This window comes from Antechinus flavipes, chromosome 6 (genome assembly GCF_016432865.1).
Source record: "Antechinus flavipes isolate AdamAnt ecotype Samford, QLD, Australia chromosome 6, AdamAnt_v2, whole genome shotgun sequence".
Classification (NCBI taxonomy): Eukaryota; Metazoa; Chordata; class Mammalia; order Dasyuromorphia; family Dasyuridae; genus Antechinus; species Antechinus flavipes.
Genome location: NC_067403.1, coordinates 225,015,431 through 225,034,599, shown reverse-complemented (window position 1 = coordinate 225,034,599; position 19,169 = coordinate 225,015,431). Strand labels below are relative to the sequence as shown.

The following is a 19,169-nucleotide window of genomic DNA, read 5'->3' as shown; positions in this document are numbered from 1 at the left end:
TATATGGTAATGTAGTAATTATTAGTAATATTGGTAATAATTTTAGTATGTTGTATATTAATAGCATTAACATTAATTATAGTATCTTATATATTAATAGTATTAATATGAAATTATAGTATGTTATCTAGTAGTAGTAGTAGTATTAATCACAGTATGTTATATATTAGTGGTATTAGTTTTAATTCTACTATGCTATAGATCAGTAGTATTAGTAGTAATTGTAGTATATTATATATCAATAGTATTCATTTTCATTATAGTGTATTATACATACCATAATTATAACACAGTACATAAATACATTTATATTAGCAATTAGTATTATTTAATTACGGTAACATAGTAATTATATAATTTTAAAAATTCAGAATTAGTGGATATGAGGGAGGTAGTGTGGTATATTGTAGATCATTAAAAACTATAAGTTAGAACATGTTTTCTAAATAGTGATGAGAATGTTCCCCATTTCATCCCCCATTTCAGCAGTGCCTGCTGAACACCTCATCCCACATCACATCCTTGACTTGGGATTGCCTCAGTCTTCTCATCCCCCAAATAACTTGTTCACTTGCTTGGGCATCTCTTGATTGTCACATCTAGCTTGAAGTGGAACACTCTCTTCTTCCAGCTCTTAGACTGTAAGCGTCATCTTGCCCTGTGTCGATGTGTCAGATTTGTATTTTGCCTTTTCTATGTCACTGGGGGAATGAAAGATGATGGACCCCTGGTTGTCTTCTTCCCATTGCCCTTACTTCAAGTCTATGTTTACTTTTTTTCAGCCTTTTCTCTTCCTTTCTAATGCTATTCATCCAACCCTACTTTCACTTTCCAGGATTCACACAAACACACACATATGAATCTATAGTATCTCCATCTTGGATAATAAAATACTCAGTATAAAGCTGGGAAGAGACCTTTGAAAGGCAGAACATAGTGTGGAGAAAGAGTGCCAGATTGACAGTAAAAGAACCTAGGATTCAAATCCAAATACCATCTGCTTGATCAGGGCTAGTCAATTAACTAATCTGCTCTACATTTTTCTCATCTGTAAAACAGAGAGGTTAGATTAGATGGCCTCAGAGACCCCTATCAATTCCAGATCTATGATTCTACGTGATCTCTGAGCCTCAGATCTTAATCAGTTAAATGATGGGGTTAGAGAAGATGCCCTTTAAAGTCACTTCCAGTTCTAATTGATCTTCCTATCATCCAATGACCTTAGAGGTCCAACTACTGCTTTTTCTTTTACAAATAAGGAAACTGAAGTCCAGAGAGGTTATTTGCCTATCCTAAAATCTCTCCCTATCAGATACTGAGGATTTCTGTTTTACTGAGTGGTACCGTGGCTTTCTCTGCACATCCCCTTACCTGCATCACTGACATGGTTTCTTATTCTGTACCTAACTGAAGGAAGAGATTTTTTGGCTCATCAGCATCACTCTTTGTCACCCTTTGATATGATTATTATTTAATTGATAATTCCACTTGGTGTCAGTTTCCATGGAAAACAGATTATAGGATCATCGCAGCATCATTGCCAAAAGGGACCTTAGAGGCCATTTAGTCTAACCCTTTCATTGTACAGATGAGAAAAAGCATCTGAGCAGACTCTGACTAGTGCTTTGCAATTTATTCATCAAGTAGTTTATGCCTAACATGGAGTTTAGAAGAGAAATAAAGAAGAAGAAACTAGGTAATTTGGTGAACAAGGCAGCTTTCTAGAATGAGGAGACTTTGGTAGTAAGAGAGTTATTTTAGCCACTTTCTGGCTGATGAATCCCGAGTGCTAATGACGATGTCCCCGTGACAGACTGTGATGGGCTCCCTAGGGAGGGTAGCCACAGCAAAAATGATTTGTAGACTGTGGCCGGATTTGAAAATTAACTGAAATAGCAGGCAGAAGCATAGGAGAAATCAGGACTTTGACCATAAGTTGCCAAGCACGAAAACTGAAAGAAAAAGAAAGGAAGCATCCAAGTGTCTTAGTTATATAATGCTATACACACAGCAACATAGTTCAAAGCATTTCTGTTTTTGACCGATTTTTATTTTCATTGTCATCCAGATCTTTGGGGATGTCGTTGCGTGAAGCAACTGTTATAGGCCCAAAGGTTGAGCTCCTTGTTTTTTGGTTCAGAGATGCTTGGAGAATGACAAAAGGATATCTCTGCAGTGGAAGCAGGCATTTGTTTCTTTTGCTGTCCAGGGAAACCATTCTTAGGAGACAGGAGGTGTTGATAAGCTTCTAGCCGCTGAGACTCCATATTTACTTTGCAATATATTTCTCAAAAATTTCAATTTGCCATCCGTAATGGAAAGGATAGAGCCAAATAAAAAAGCCCAACTGCATATCATCACAGTTCTCCCCAGGTTGCTGGTGGTATCTCAGTGGATTAGTGAATTTTCTCCGTGGTAACAGTGTTATTAATTTCTTACTCTCATGGGAAAAATCCATTAATTGTAGGTTGAAGTTAAAATTTCTTTTTGGGTTTCCAATTAGACCCACAGCGATAACCAGGTCGATGTGCCATATAATCATACAATCTGCTCGTTATTTTATTTTTTGGCAGTGAGAAGCTATGCAACAGTCAAAGAAATGCAGAAACACCTGCAGGTTGCTAACCAGAAGCTTTCGTTTGCTAGTTGAGAATGATTTTGTGAAGAAACAAACAAAGATATGATTATTTCTTTAAAAATCTAAAAATCTAAAAAAGAATAAAGCAAAGGGATATCAGTATTAAGCATGCAATTTCTTGGTATGTTACTGCTTCTTTGTGTAACATGGAGCATAGTCTAGTGGATATAGATGCCCTAGGAAATTTTGTTTTTGACATATCCTTCCCTATTCTAAATGTCCTGTTGGGTATTTGTTCCTCTCCTGACCTTTTCCTTATACTTTTATCAATTCTTCATCCTTTCTCCCCATCCGAGCCCAAATAAATGTGTGTTCTTATCTAAAAATTGCCCGATTCAATTCTCCTAAAGCATCCTTACCGATACAGGAAAACATTGGGCATAATCAATGCCAGGTGCTGGAAAAGTCTGATTGCCATTTTACCACTTAGCTAATTTAGAACATTTTGTTGCCTTCCAACTATGAAGCCAGGATGTTGTTTCATTTTCTAAATTTGGGCCAGGAGTTTTGTATTTTCATCTCATGGTTAGTGCAATTCCACTGTTGTCTCTAAAACTTTCTGTCTCTGGATGCTTAGAGATCGGGAGGTATCAATCATAAAAACACATACTGTGTAGGTGTGTGACCCTGTAGGAGTCCCTTGAGCCCAGTTTACCTCAGTTCCTCATTTGTAAAATGAACTAGAGAAAGAAGAATCAAACTGCTCCGTTCTCCTTGCCAAGACACCAAATGGGGTCATGAAGAGTTGGACATGATTGAAAGGACTCGATGACATTAAAAAAAAAAAAAGAATCCTCTTCCCAAGGCACTTGCCAATGTCATAACCAGAGGATAATTAAGATCATAGATTTAGCGTTGGAAGAGAACTATGAGATCATCTAAGCCAATTCCCTCATTTCACAGATGAGCTGCCTGAGGTCAAAGATAGTAAATGGCAAAGCTAGCATTTGAACCCAGGTCTTCTTAGATGAAAACTAGGGTTCTTTCTGTTATACCACACTGCCTCAACAGGGTCATCTACTCTGCTAATTTTAGATAACAAAGATTTTTTTAGGTCACTTGCTTTGGGATCAGGCACCCTAAGCTACTTTGTGACCGTCTTAGCTGAAATAGGACAATGAGATCTCAATTGATTGTAGACAATGGGAAGGAATGACTTGTTCTTTTATCGTTTTCCTGAGTGGAGAGTTGCTCTCACCCTTCCGTTGGTTTAAGATACTTAGACTCCATTGTGTCAATTATTTAATGGGTTAATTTATAGATTTTTAAAGTTAGGATAAGCAACTTTCCTATTTCATAAGGAATTCTAAGACTAATTGGAAAATTAATGAGATGGGAATGCCATAACTTGGGTTCTTAATCACCTGGGTTAGTACATGCATTTCCCCCCTTATCCTTCCTGCCAGGTAAGTCTTTGTGGAATTGACCGGGTAGGTGGTTGATAAGTGACAAAATCTCCTTCCCACCCAATGTCTCCCCTCCTGTGAGAGTCATTTCTGCCGTTAGCCGAGTGCTCCGAGTGTGCACGCTGCTATTGATCAATATTTGTATGTGATAATACGTGTGAGGGTTCGAATGCATTTAACTCTTGTGGGATCTGTTATGTCTGCTTCAGGGTCGACCCTATCCCATATGACACTCCAAAACCAGCGGGCCACACACGGTTTGTCTGCGTCTCAGACACACACTCCAGAACAGATGGCATCCAGATGCCTTATGGGGACATCCTTCTCCACACAGGCGATTTCACCGAGCTGGGACTGCCCTCAGAGGTTAAGAAGTTTAATGACTGGTTAGGTAAGGAATTATTACGTTCTGGTGACCCCAATTAACCTTTCCCATACAAGTGTCACTCACTGTGTCCTAATTGAATTAGAGCCCTTGGAAGCTAGCTCATCCACTTCTCCTATGAAATGTCTAGCTTGGATCTAATGCTCTTAATTAAAGATGAATTTTTAGATATTTAACTGTCTGATGTATCATGTGGTAATGGGGCTTCCAAGCCTGTGGGACAAAGGAAGGAAAGGTTTGTTGCCCATTTTATTGTAGCCATGCTTCTTGATGGCACATGGAAGATGATTTTTTTTATTGATTGTTTGGGAATGGATTGTCTCTGCAGATGTTCTCAGAGCAAAACAAAATAAAAATGTGTAAATGAACTATGAGAGAGAGCGAGAGAGAACATTTCTATGAAATGCAAATGGTGTCAAACTTGATAAATGGTTCCGAGCCAAGTTCCAGTGAGAGCAGCAGGACAATGGCTTATGTCAAGGATTGTTTTTTGTTTTGTTTTGTTTTGTTTTTTTGAAAGTGCCTATGAAGACTCAGAGTAGAAATTTGTGGAGAAGCTTGGCTAGAATTTATCATTACTTCTTGAGTGATTGAAGTATGGGGAAACACACCATAGTGTTTGGCAAACTAAGAGCCTCAAAAGTATCACTAAAGACCAACAGAGTTGGCAGTGGATTTTTTATCAACTTTCTGCCCAACATTGATATCATGAGGAAATTACAGGGTCATTTATATCCTGAACTAGTAAAACAATAGCAGTTCTTGATTTCAAGGAGCTTACAATCTAGTAAGAGAGAAACAATCAGGAAACAAATGACCAAAATACAAATTAGAGTATGATAAATACATCAGAAGCAACAGCAATGATAATAATAATTTATATTTGTATTAGTATGATATAATAATTAATATTAATGTTAATGTTGAAAATATGTAAAGTTCTTTTCCTACTGTACTACTTAATTTCACTTGAGCCTCATACCAACCCTGTTCAGTAATTAAATAGGAAATCAGAGAAGTGAGGTGATTTACCATACCTGGTATCAGAAATGGGTTTCAAAACTAGGGTTTCTTCAGTCTGAGTCCAGTCTTCTGAGATACCTAAAGAAAGAGAGGAGCCATATTTTAGAGCTCCTAAAAAATATTTTGGTCCATTAGTTGGGCAGGCCTTTCACAGTGAATATCGTCATAACTACACTTGTCCACTAATAATTGTACAAAAATTTAGTGCTTAAATTCAATTTTTTCTTAGGTTTTCCAGATAATCTTGCTGAGATATGTAAGTATCCACCTGTGCTAGTCCCCAAGGTGATTAGGTAACTTTGTGCACATACACACTACATATACATAAACACATGTCAGAGAAGCAGAGTGTCCTAATTGTTAGAGAGCTGTATGGAAGACCCTGGATCAAGTCCTACCCTGAACACATAGTGACTGTATGATCCCAAAAATGTCATTCGGCTTAACTGCTTTGGCATCTTTTTTATTTTAAAATTTTTTAATAATGGCTTTTGATTTTTAAAATATATACAAAGATGCTTTTCACATTCTCCCTTGCACCCTTCCTTCCCCATCTCCTTCCCTAGATAGTAAATAATCTAATATATGTTAACTATGTGACATTCTTTTATATATAAATATATATAGCCACAATTATCATGCTGCACAAGAACAATCATATCAAAAGGGAAAAACAAGAAAGAAAACAAAAACAAGCAAACAACAACAAAAAAGGTGAAAATACTATGTTGTAATCCACACTCAGTCCCACAGTCCTCCCTCTGGGTGCAGATGAATTGCCTTGAATCACCTCATTGTTGAAAAGAGCCATGTCCATCACAGTTGATTGTTGTCGTTGTTGTATATAATGATCTGGTTCTGCTCATTTCACTTAGCATCGGTTCATGCAAGTCTCTCCAAGCCTCTTTGAAATCATCGGGCTGATCGTTTCTTATAGAATAATAATATTCCATAATATTCATATACCATAACTTACTCAGCCATTCTCCAGCTAATGGGCATCCACTCAGTTATGGTTCCTTGCCACTACAAAAAGAGCTGCCACAAACATTTTTGCACATGTGGGTCCTTTTCCCTTTTTTATGATCTTTTTGGGATACAGGCCCAATAAAGACACTGCTGTATTGAAGGGTATGCACAGTTTGACAGCCTTTTGGGCATGGTTCCATATTCAGTTCACAACTCTACCAACAATGTATCAGTGTTCCAGTTTTCCCACAATCCCTCCAACATTTATCATTATCTTTTCCTGTCACTTTAGCCAATCTGAGTGGTGTATAGTGGTATCTCAGAGTTGTCTTAATTCATATGGCTAGAAATGGTTTTAATTTCTTCATCTGAAAATTGTCTATTAGTATCCTTTGACCATTTATCAATTGGAGAATGGCATATATTTTTATAAATTTGAGTCAATTCTCTATGTATTTTAGAAATGAGTTTTTTATCAGAATCCTTGAATGTAAAAAAATTTCCCCTGGTTTTCTGTTTCTCTTCTAATCTTGTCTGCATAGGTTTTGTTTATACAAAAACTTTTAAACTTAACATAATCAAAATTATCCATTTTGAATTCCATACTGTACTTTAGTTCTTTGGCTGTGAATTCCTTCCTTCTCCACAGATCTGAGAGGTAAACTATCCTTTGTTCTTCTAATTTGCTTATAGTATCACTATGTTTTGGCATCTTTTTAAGTTTGTAAAGGATTGATCATCTGACAATTGGAATTTCTTTATACTAATAAAATCAGATTTTTTTTTTTACCAAATATATATCCTTCCCAATATCATCTCTATCTCTGTTTCTTTCTGCCTCTGCTACACACATACACACACACACACACACACACACACACACACACACACGTATGTATGCATACACATACACACAATATATGCATATTTATATGTACATACATGCATATATCTATATATTAATAATACATGCATGCATACATGTGCCCACATTGATAGAATTACATCATTTTAAATCTGGAAGGCAGCTCATTGATCTACATAACTTTTTACCCACATTTTTTACAGTGATTTTCCTAAGGTCACACAATTAGACGGGGGCAGAACCAAGATTAAACTTACAGACACATAGAACTGAGAAAGACCTTAAAATGATCTAATTCATGATGCTGATTTTAAAAGTGGGGAAAATGAGGTGCAGAGTGACTTGGCTAAGATCACACAGGAGTCCGTGGCATCTTAACCCAAGTCTTGGACCCTTTTCTGCTCAGCTGTTAGCACATTGTGATGACAACAGACTTTGATAAATGTTATCTTATGTTCAATTTACTAATCTCAAAGAAAAAGATTCAGGCAGTCAGATCAATACATAGAAACAAGAAAAGGAATTTGTCCTAATTCATAAGCATTTATTAAACACCTAATGTATGTGCAGCAGTGTGTTGGGTGCCAGGAATGCAAAGAAAAGGAAAAAGTAATGGCTGCCTTAAATGAGCTTATATTTCTATTAGGATTTGTCATTTTAACTCAGCCACTGGCCCTGGACTCCTTGTGTAATTTTTTCCCCCTCTCTTGTTCTCCTCTTGATGAATTAAGTTTTTATAATTTCTTATCTCTCTTTATCATTGTGCTAAATAATGAGGAAGTGATTGGTACTTGTGTACGTGTTTATAACTCTTTAATAACAGGATAGGCGACTGAATGAAAATGTGAATAGTTACAATAAAGACTAATTTTTATCTCGCACATTAAACTTTGAAAAGCAACTGGATGGTTTAATGCTTAGAGGACTAGACCAACACCAATTATTATTGTTGCTATTATTATTATGTTTTGAGCTATTATTGTTCTTTTTCAGGTAGCTAAGGGGTACAGTGGAGAGTGCTAGATTTGGAATCAGGAATCAGGAGTTCAATCTTGCCTCAGACTGTGGGACTCTAGGCAAATCACTTCATTTTATTTTCCTCAGTTTCCCCTAAAATAAAATGAGCTGGAAAAGGAAATGGCAAGATTTTAGTATCTTTACCAAGAAAATGCCAAATGGGGCCACTAAGAGTCAGATACGATTGAAAACAATTGAACAATAACAACATGAGTGCTATTATTATATTTAGAGGTATTACTGCTATTTTTAGAAACTGGGAACATGTACTGTGCTATCTCTCTTTAGTTCAGGGAAAATACCATCTTCCCTTAAAAAGATAAACACAGCTTGATTTTATAAACTTCTCAAGCCTTTGAGTTCATTGCTCTTAGGCGGGGTGGGCCCTAAGAAGCCATAGATTCCCAGCCATCATTTTATAAATAAATAAATAAAGATTAATGACTTGCCCAAAGTCTCTCAAGTAGGATTTTAATCCAGGGCTTCTTATCCCAGAGTCACAGTATTCAAGCCCCTAGAGCTCACTGAGCTGGCTGGGCATGTGCTAAGCCAGAGGTAGAAATGTGATCAAAATATCCTTTCCTAGGGACTGAGATCTCATGGAAATATCCTCTCAGGTGATAGAAGAATGAGAACAAGTGCAGAAATGAGAAACTAAGGCTATGGGAGACTACCTCGGGGAAATCTCCTTTGAGAAGATGCAGGGACAGGTGCTGGGATGTAGCTGACTCCTTTTAGAGAAGCTAGGTTGGAGGATCACTAAATTTTTTTTCCGTTCTAAATGTTAAGAGTTCAGGACAGCTAGGTGGTGCGGTGGATAGAGCACTAGTCCTGAATAACTTGTTGTTTCCCTGTCATACCTATTAGATCCTGGGCCAGCCTTTTACATAAGTGAGTGAGTTAGAGAGTTTCCATGAGGTCCACTCTGCCCACTCATTTTTGCTCTAAGTCTGAAATTCCCATCATGACTTCACTCTTTTGACTTAAAATATCACAGGCCCCTCGCCATATAATATGGCAATAAGATCTCTCCTCCAGAATCACTTCTCAGATTAGCTGGCAGAAAACAGCGTCACCTCCCTTAGTTAATCTGATCGAGGAGGGGAGGACACAGGACCTACATTAGGAAATGTGGATTGCTAATAAAACTGTCAAATTGGTAGAATTTTAAAGTTGCATGCTTTTGATCTTGTGAATGAAATAATGCAAATATTTTTATTCCCATTTTGTAGCTGTGGAAACTGAGGTGAATGAAGCTGAAGGTTCCCATCAAAAGGGGGCTGGGGTTTGAATTCAGGTCCTTTTACTACAAGCTTGATATTGTTCTGTACTTAACTGACCCGGCCACAAGATAGCATGAAGGTTCTGAGAAGTTAGGGGAGAGAGAGAGAGAGAAAGAAAGAAAGAGACAGAGACACAGATACACACACACAGAGAAAGAGAGACAGAAACAGAGACAAAAAGAGACAGAGAGACAGACAGACAGACAGCCAAGATATAAGGACAAAGAGATAGAGACAAAAACAATCAGAGACTGAGAGAGACAGACTGAGAAAGAGATAGAGAGCTACAGAGGGAGAGAAAGAAAATCTGTTACTGTTATACAGTTATAACCTTGTCCTTATGATCCTTTCTGGTAGAACAAGATCATAGATAAAACTATGCCATAATATATTTTGTTTCTGGTTTTAAGAAATTCCTGGGGATTGCTGAGGAATGAATCTTTCTTATGTTGAACTCTACAGAGCAATACATTTGGCTCAATTCTTGGAGGAAAAAAGTTGGGATGATGAAAAAAAATCTTGGATTGTGGGTCTTTTTCATTATGAAGAATGGATTCATTACTAGGATCTTTTGCTATATTATCATTTCATTCAGTTAAATAATCCTTTAAGTATGATATTTGGTCTTTGGGGACCTTTGTTCTTTTATTTCTAAAATTAAGGGGTCTCTTCTGACTCCAACGCTATGTTATAGTACACTGAAACCTACGGTCACCCAATCGCTAAGTGTCAGGGAACACATTTGAAGTTAGATCTTTGGATTCCAAATCCAGCACTCTTTCTAAAATAATATTTTGTTGTTCAGTTGTTAACCTGCCATTTCCTTTTCTAGTTCATTTTACATATGGGGAAACTGAGGCAAACTGGGTGAAGTTACACCACTAATAAGTTCCTCCCAACTCCAGGTCTAGCACTCCATCCACTGTACCATCTTCCTAACACAACATAATCCCTCTCAATTTTTTTTCACCTCATTTTCTATAAGATCTTCTGTCTCTATCATCTGCGGGAGTTGGAAGGCAGCTTCTTTCTCCTTTCCTACCTCAGTTAAATCTAGCCTGCTAACAGCCTCTGAAGCTCCTACCGCCCAACACATTAGTTGCTGGAGTTTCCATCTCCTTCCCCAAATGAAGCAGCCCCCCTTCTGAGAGCCACAAGCCAGGCTGCTCCAGGAGACAGGCTGAAACCATGGGGGGCCGGGTGGAGCCTCACTTTTGGCATCCCCAGCTGGAAAGCAGGATGGATTTTCCCATGGAAACAATGTTATATAGGGTGGTTGGGTTCTCAGCTATATTATGGGTAAAATAGGCTTTTGTGGGCTGACCTGGAAACCTAGCAGCACTTTATAGCATTGTTTCTGTGGGAAAATGCCTTCCAAGCTCTTAACCAGCTGACTTACAGATTCAACTTTGGAAACACAAGTCATTTATAAGTTGGGAAGTTTCTTACGTGGTGAGCTCTTAGGAATTCACCCTGGAAAATACAAAGGGATCTGTAATAATCCCCCTTTCCAACCACTCTGAGTAGCCTTTTAATATCTTCTTACATTCTTCCCTTGCCTCTCCATCCCATTCTTTGTTATAGTTCTGGTTGTTTGTCCTTCATTCTCAAAGAGGACCAAGACATCAGGGAGGGGATGCCCTGATGTGCAAGTGAACTGAATTTAAGTGAGAGGCTGTGCAAGGTCATTTGCCTCAGTTTCCCCTCCAGAGACATCTGGGTCCAGTGGCCAGAGTTAGCTCAAGATGCCTGGAGATGGCTCTGGATGAAATGGGAGACCTTCACCTAGTTCTGGAGTGCTTTTTGGATGCCAGTCCCATCCCTTAGTGCTGTACACAGACATCAGAGAGACCCATGGCCATCCACTCTTAGCCCTTGTTCTCTTTGAAATAAAAAAGGAAGAAAGAAAAAAATAATTTTAGCTTCAGTTCCAATGTCTACTATTTCTGCTGCATTTTTGGTCATCACTCTAAAATAGTGGAGTGGGGTATGTGTGCATGTGTGCCTGTGTGTAAGGGTATGTGTGTGTTTTTTGCCATTTCCTCCTTATTTTTTCCCCATCAGGAGCATTGTTAGATTCAGCTGTCTGTTGTAAATGATGTCCCTGCATTGTACAGAGCCACCCAGGGAAAGGTTTATTTCTGTTTTCTGTTGTATAATTAGAAAGCTCGGGTTCTCGGGTGGTCTGCTTTCTCTGCTAAGAGTTTATCTAGCCGTCTGGAAAGTTGAAAATGGCTTTCATCACGCCACCAGCACGGGGGACTATGACTGCTAATCTTGGCTTTTCTTATGGCCCGGGCTCTGGACTTGGAGTCACTTGATCATTCTGAGCCTCAGTTTCTCCATGTCTCAAAGGAAAGAATTAGAATAGAAAGAATCCTAAGTGTTTAGGACTCAGATTTGAAGGAATCACAGAGGTTATTTGGTTTAACCTATAATGGCTGAATAGCCCTCACGTGAATGAAATGAAAAAGCATTTATTAAATGCTTACTAGGTGTTAAGAAAATTATCTGAGATCAGAGACTCACTACTTCTCCACGAAGCCCATTCTTCTTTGGGAAAATTTTCCCCTTCTTTCCTCCTTTCCTAAACTGTAATTTGCCTATTTGGAATTTCTGCTGTTTTTAATACTTTATCCCCACCCCTATCCCTCTTCCAAGAAAAACAAATCTAATCATATCTTTGATATGATAACCTTTCAAGTACTTGAAGATAGGGCTGATGTCCTCAACTAATCCTTTCCTGTGTCTTCAGTCAATCTTCAGGCTTCAGATCCCACTGCTATTCTTGTCACACTCTTTGGGGACTGTCTGGCTTGTCTTGGGTCTCTTAAAATGCAGCACTCAGTATTGAACATGGTACCCTAAATGGAGTCCAGTAATAGACTGGTGTCTCTTTCCTTTTGAACACTGTAATTCTCTTTGTAAAACTTTAATCCATTTTTTAAAAATATTACTTTCATTCTCATATATATATATATATATATATATATATATGTATGTATGTATGTATATATATATACATATGTGTGTATATATATATACATACATATATATATGTGTGTATATATATATACACACACACACACACACACACATACACACTCCATTCCCTATCTAGCAATTTGTCTCTTATAACAAAGAATTAGAAAAAAAGAAAGAAAAAGTAATGCAGTGAAATCAATCAATTTATCAACCAAGATTGACATTATATTTCTTGTTCTACATGTGTGGTCGCTCACCTCTGCAAAGAAGGGCAGGAAATAAAGTCTTACCTTTTCTTTCTTACTTTGTCTTGCTGAGACAATTGGGGTTAAGTGACTTGTCCTGGTTCATACAGTGTCTGAGTTATATTTGAACTCAGGCCCTCCTGACTTCAGGGCTGGTGAATCTCTATCCACTGTACTGCTTCATCTGACCTATTCTTTGGGGATAAACTTGGGATCATTGTCACTTCAAAGCATTCATTTTTGATCGCTGTTTTTCTTTCCTTTGTTGTGCTCATTTTATAATATCTTGTATTCCATTGTTTAAATTGATCCGTTCATTTTGTATATTCTGGGATCTGCTTGTTTTAATCTATAATTTCATATGTCTGCTTATGCTTCTTTGAATTTATCTTTCTTTATAGTATTCATATTCATATGCTGCTGTGTGATTATCCATTTCCAACTGAAAATCATCTACTTTGTTGCCATTTCTCTGCTACTACAAAAAATGCTGCTTTGAATATTTTAATGTATATTTATTTCTACTTTTGATCTCCTTTGAATATATGTCAAACAGGGGGATCTCTAGGTCAAATGGTAAGGAGATTTAGTCACTTTCTTAGCACAATTCTAAATTGCTTCCAGAATAATTGGGTCAATTCACTTTTTAAAAATTTAAATTAATTTTTTTTTCAATCAGCAAGCATTTATTTCTCATCTTCCCACAATTCCTTCTATACTCACTGGGGAAAAGTATTTATTTTTCTCTTTTCCACAACTCCTTCTGTACTCATTGAAAACAAAACAAAACAAAACCAAGCAGTAAAAATCCTTGATAACAAATATGTATGTTAAATCAAGAAAAAGAAATTCCTATTTAGCCATATTAAAAAATGTATGTCTCAATGTGCACATGTGTTCTAGATTCATCTTTGATTCAAATTCTTAAATCTGTCAAAATTGTCTTTAGAACATTGTTGTTTTTGTATATATTAATCTTCTAGATCAGCAGTTTTTACTTTATTTCAATTCACATAAGCCTTCCCAGGTTTATCTGAAGTCTTCCACTTCATTCTTTCTTATGGCATGGTAGTATCCTACTGTGTTCATGTATTGTAAGTTATTCAGTCATTTCCCAATTAATGGTTTTCCCTTATTTTCCATTTCTATCTCCATACAGAATGGTTTAGACACTTTTGTACATGCATGACCTTTTCCTAATTTTTTTCACTGTCTTCCTTCCCTCCCTTTTCTCTCTCTCTCTCTCTCTCTCTTCTCTCTCTCTCTCCCCCTTCTTTCCTTCTTTCCCTTCCTTCCTTCCCTTTCCTCCCTTCCTCCTTTCCTTTTTTCCTCCCTCCCTCCCTCCTTCTCTCTCTCTCTCTCTGTCTCTCTGTCTCTCTCATATATTTATGCATCATGCCCTCCCAGAATTTCAAATGTCTCTCACATTTGTGAGTATCTTATTTAGAATAAGACTAAGTCAAGTGGTTAAGGTTTGTTTTTGTTTTTTTTTTTTTTAACAAACATACCAGACATCATTTCTCTCCATTTCACTAACTGAAATTTGGATGAGAAAGATTAAAGGCCTGTAATCAACAGTGAAGGAAGGGAGGGAGTGCCCTCCATGATATTGAATATCCATCAAAGAATTGTAGCATGTCTTAGATCAGAAAGAGATTATAGGGCATTCAGTCAAAACCCCTCATCTGACAGATGAAGAAAATTCTTTCAAAATTAGTTAACTTGTCCAAGGTCATATAGAGACTACAAGCTAAGGCCTAGTTTTTAAGTTTTAGCCTTTTAATCACCCAAATGAATATTGTTCTCATTAATGTTGACCTCAAAAAGGGGCAATCCAATTCAATTTAATGATCATTTGTTAAGTATTTGACATTTTTTCTTTTAATTTTGACATGTAATTTCATTCCTCTTGAGAATCCCTTTTGTGGAAACAATGCAAACCATCAACTTGTTCTTAAACTTTTCATTTGAGAGAGTTGCTTGAGGATATTGAGAGGTAAATTGACTTGTCCACAGTCTCACAGGTAATAAATGTCAAATGTGAGAACTGAACCTAAGTCTTCCTAGGTCCAGCGCCAGAGCTCCATCAATTATTCCAAGTTTCTTATCAGCCTATACTTTGTTGTTCAGTCATGACTAATTTTTCATGAATTATTTTGGCAAAGATACTGAAGTGGTTTGCCATTTTCTTCTCCTGTGGATCATGGATCCATAGACAAATAGAAGTTAAGTGACTTGCTTAGGAAGTTTCTGATTTTTGGATTTGAACTCGTGTTTTTCTGCTTCTGAGCCCAGAACCTCAGCCAGTGGGGTACTGGCTGCCTCTCAGCATATAATAGACTCCTATGCTTTTTGAATTAAACTGAATGTACCAGGCACTGGACATTACGATCAAAATTAGTTGTATTCTACTTAAAGGAGAAAACACACAGAGAAGTAAAACATATAATCCTATTTCCCAGTGATTTTTCCATTTCTCAAAACTTATTTGGAGTCATCACTTGGGGATTTTAACACATTCTTTTCAATACCCTATAGTGGAAAATTTTTATTCTTTAAGGTAGGATTTCTCAGCCTTTTTGGTGTCATACATGCCTCTGGCAGTCTGACAAAACCTTCTTAGAATGTTTTTAAATGCATAAATTAGAATGCATAACACTAAAAAGAACACCAATTATGTTTAAAATGCATTTATCCATATCTATATATAGTCAAATTCATGAACTTTGGATCAAGAAGACTTTCTTTAAGAGGAGGCATAATTTTAAAAAAATAGTCAGAAGTCAGTTACAGCCATGTCTGATGAATTGGGTGAAAGATCAAGCAGGGTAAATTTATTTTGGATGCAATAGAGAGGTCTAGTTATAAAGTACAGAGGCTGGTTTTCTTGTGTGGCTCATAAACTTGCCCTGATGACAGCCCCAGATGGAGTTCCAGATGTGTTTTGAGGAGTGGCAGCACCCCTAAAATAAGTGTTTGGACTCCTGTGATGACTATTTTAAAGAAAAAATATTCCAGATGTCTGAATTCTTATACATTTGTTTTTTTAAAAAACGGTTTCTTAATGAAAAAGGTCATATGGTTTCCAAGATTTGTTCTATAATGTTCTGTAATTCTAATAAGTTCTAATGGAGTGATGTATTAGACGTAAGCACCCTGAGGGCAAGATCTGGCTTTTCATTTTGGTTCTGTCAAAAACACCATTTTTAACTTACCACCCAACATTGTACCCCATACTCAGTAACTCCTTGTTGGATTAAGTTGACTTTAGAGGTCCATGAGTGTAGACTCTCAGCCAATACTAGAGTCCTCTCTAGAATAACTTAAAATCCTCTGATTCACGATGCTTTCCATTTAATCCCCAAACAATTTATTAATTTCTTACTAGGTCACAAAACTATTGGGGATGCAAGGACTTTTCAGATTTGTATTGGGGATCCAGTTTTCCAGTCTTTAATTCTGGAATCATAAATTGCATTTTTTTCTTTCTGCTTCAAATTGTTTGCTAGTGTTTTTCCCCCTTTCTTTACTGTTTGGTTTTCAGGTCTTTTTCCAGCTTTTATCATGGCGTCCAATGCTTATCACAGTGCCTGGCATATATTAAACAATTAATAAATATTTATCAAATTGAAATGAATTCTTTAAGAAGGGTTAGGTATTTTGGCAGAACTGACACACACGAATATAGGGAGCTCTCCTTTCTTGCCCATAAGAATGAACCCAGGATTAAGTTATATATTTTCCCTCATCCAAGTAATGGTTATTGGTTGAGAGAGAGGATTGTGGGAATTGAATGTTGATCACAACATAGAATTTTCATTCTTTTTGTTGTTGTTTGCTTGCATTTTGCTTTCTTTTTCATTTTTTCCTTTTTGATCTGATTTTTCTTGTGCAGCAAGATAATTGTATAAATATGTATAGAAGAATTGCACATGTTTAACATGTACTGCATTACTTGCATTTAGGAGAAGAGATGGGGAGAATGGGGAAAATTTGGAACACAAAGTTTTGCAAAGGTGAATGTTGAAAAATTATCCATCCATATGTTTTGAAAATAAAAAGCTTTAATAAAATAATATTTATGTGCTATAAAAATAAAAAAATTTTCTCTGGTTGATTTATTATTATATATAAAGTTTTCCTATTTTGAATAACAGTGCTTGTTAAAGTAAATTCCATAATCTGATTTCTGTATCAACATAGTGCCCCTCATGCAAGTAAAAATTATATAAAGGTTTACTCAGTTTTTATATTGATTTAAGCAAAACAGAAAAATATCTAAACTAAATCCTGTGTATTCAAGTACATAAAAAAACAAAACAACTCCCCAAATCCAATTGTAAAACACAGATTTCTTTAATTAGAAAGATTTTTCTTTGGCATGTAAGGCAACAGAATGGAGTGGACGGAGGGGTGGAGTCAGGTTCAGATTCTATCTCTTACACTGACTGTTCATGTAATGAAAGAACTCATTGAGAGAAACTGAAACTTTTTTCCTTTCAGGATCTCTTAACTAATAAGCATCTGAGTTTGAATTTAAAACTCCAATCTTCTTTAATCTGAGTCTGAGTCTACAGTGATAGCCAGTATGACACTTAGCTACCCTCATTTTTGTAAAGGAAATAATAATTCCTGACATCATAAAGAATGCTGTCAGGTTGAGATGTCTTTCAGAAGAAGGTTCTACACAATTAACAGTAATCAACTATAATAAGATTTTTGGGAGGAAAAAGCCATTATTTATTCTGAACATAGAACCTATCAAAAATGCCTGAAAATAACATAGAAAGCCCTCGTTACATAGTAGTGAAAGCATCTTAATTCGAGATAGCTCATGGTCCGTCTCTGTGACTTCAGGAATTATTATTTCCATTACAGAGATGAAACAACTGAGGTATAAAAAAAGTGATTGGTTCAGAGTCCCACTTAGTGATGAGAGAAGTTTTCCTGACCAGAGTAATTACTGTTCCTTTCATAACTGCTCTGAATGAGTGTGAATAGCAGTTGTTTTCTGTTCCGGTCAGAACTGAGGGTCTTCCTCTCCCAGATTATTCTTTGTGAAGGCAAACCAGGCTTCTTTTGCCTCCATTCTTACCCACCCTGTAACTACTGAATGGGTGTTGCCTCGGTCAGTTGAGACCTTAGCTTAAAAAGGCTTAAAAAGTGCATCCTGGACCTTTCCCAGGCATCCTGATCCATGTCTCACCCCTGGACCGATGATTCTGGAGGAGAGAGTGAGGTTGCTGACTTTGCTCAGTCCTGCCTCCCTGATGTCCCTGCTCCTCTCAGAAGGAAGGACAAACAACAAAGACCCAATGATTCTGGGTATAACTTTCTTTTCTTGAAGAGCCTCCCTAAATCTTTTCCCATCCCTTCTCCGTATCCTCATCCACCCCCTATGATTGGCGCCCCTGGATTTCCATCCAAATCTGGGCCCATGTTTCTCCGACAGAAAAGTTTTTCTCTGTTTTCCTCGCAGGCGGATTTTGGCTGCGATTGCATCTCAGGCCAAGCAGATCAGCTCCAATTCATTTCTTTCCTTCTTGGGTCAGTTCTTTCCAGGAACCAGTCATTCCAGTTTTCCCCGTTGGTTTCTGAATCCCATTATCTCAGCTTTCTGAGCAGCCCGGCCTTCTCTGCTCGGTGTAGTTTTCTAACCTATCACCTGCCTTGCTAATTCTTGGCCCTCTCTCCCCTTGACGGATAAATTTTCATTATTGGTTTTGCGTGAAAGTCTTCAGGGTTCCACTCTGGGTGACCCCTGTGGTCACTTAGTGATTACACATGCCGGCTGGGGTAATTTATTCACTTTGTTTTGGTGTGAACACGTCCCAGGGGTCTTGTAACTGCTGTAATCACTTGACCCCAGTGACTGCTAAATGCCTTAAACACAGTTATTTTAAATTTATAATTGTTTTCATTAAAAATCCCTTATAGTAACTTAACTGACCTTGCAGTCAGCGTCATAGTATGGGCTGGGGGAGAATGAAAAATATTATGATACGAATAATATATTGCTCATCAGATGGGCTTCTCCTATCGTCCCAGCACCCACCCATTTTACATTTGCGCCTGTCGGTATGTGTGGAAGATGAAAGGGAAGAGTTCATAATTATAGCACGGAGGACGTAATGCAATATGTCTGTTCCTGCCTGCCAGAGACAGACTGCATATCTGGGGAGTGAGCTGTGGAGCGGCCTTCGAGGTAAAGGACCCGCAGGATTCCAGAGGGGAAACCGGGCCAGGTGATTATCCCCCTGGACAAAGGACTCCCAGGAAGGCCTCAAGTTGCTTTTTCAAAAAATCACCCGTTCTACTCCTTTGGAGGAAACTGCAGCTTTTCTTAGACCTTC

At 37.4% G+C, this 19,169-nt stretch overlaps 1 protein-coding gene across 3 annotated transcripts in view; it reads left to right on the top strand.

The window, feature by feature from the left end:
• The window catches only part of MPPED2 (metallophosphoesterase domain containing 2), a 202,578-nt gene that overhangs the window by 53,201 nt on the left and 130,208 nt on the right, over window positions 1-19,169 (top strand). For all 3 annotated transcript variants that reach the window (XM_051966094.1, XM_051966095.1, XM_051966096.1), the window contains exon 3: window positions 4,254-4,435. In XM_051966094.1, coding sequence (XP_051822054.1) covers window positions 4,254-4,435 — 182 coding nt within the window. The remainder of the gene's footprint in view (window positions 1-4,253; window positions 4,436-19,169) is intronic.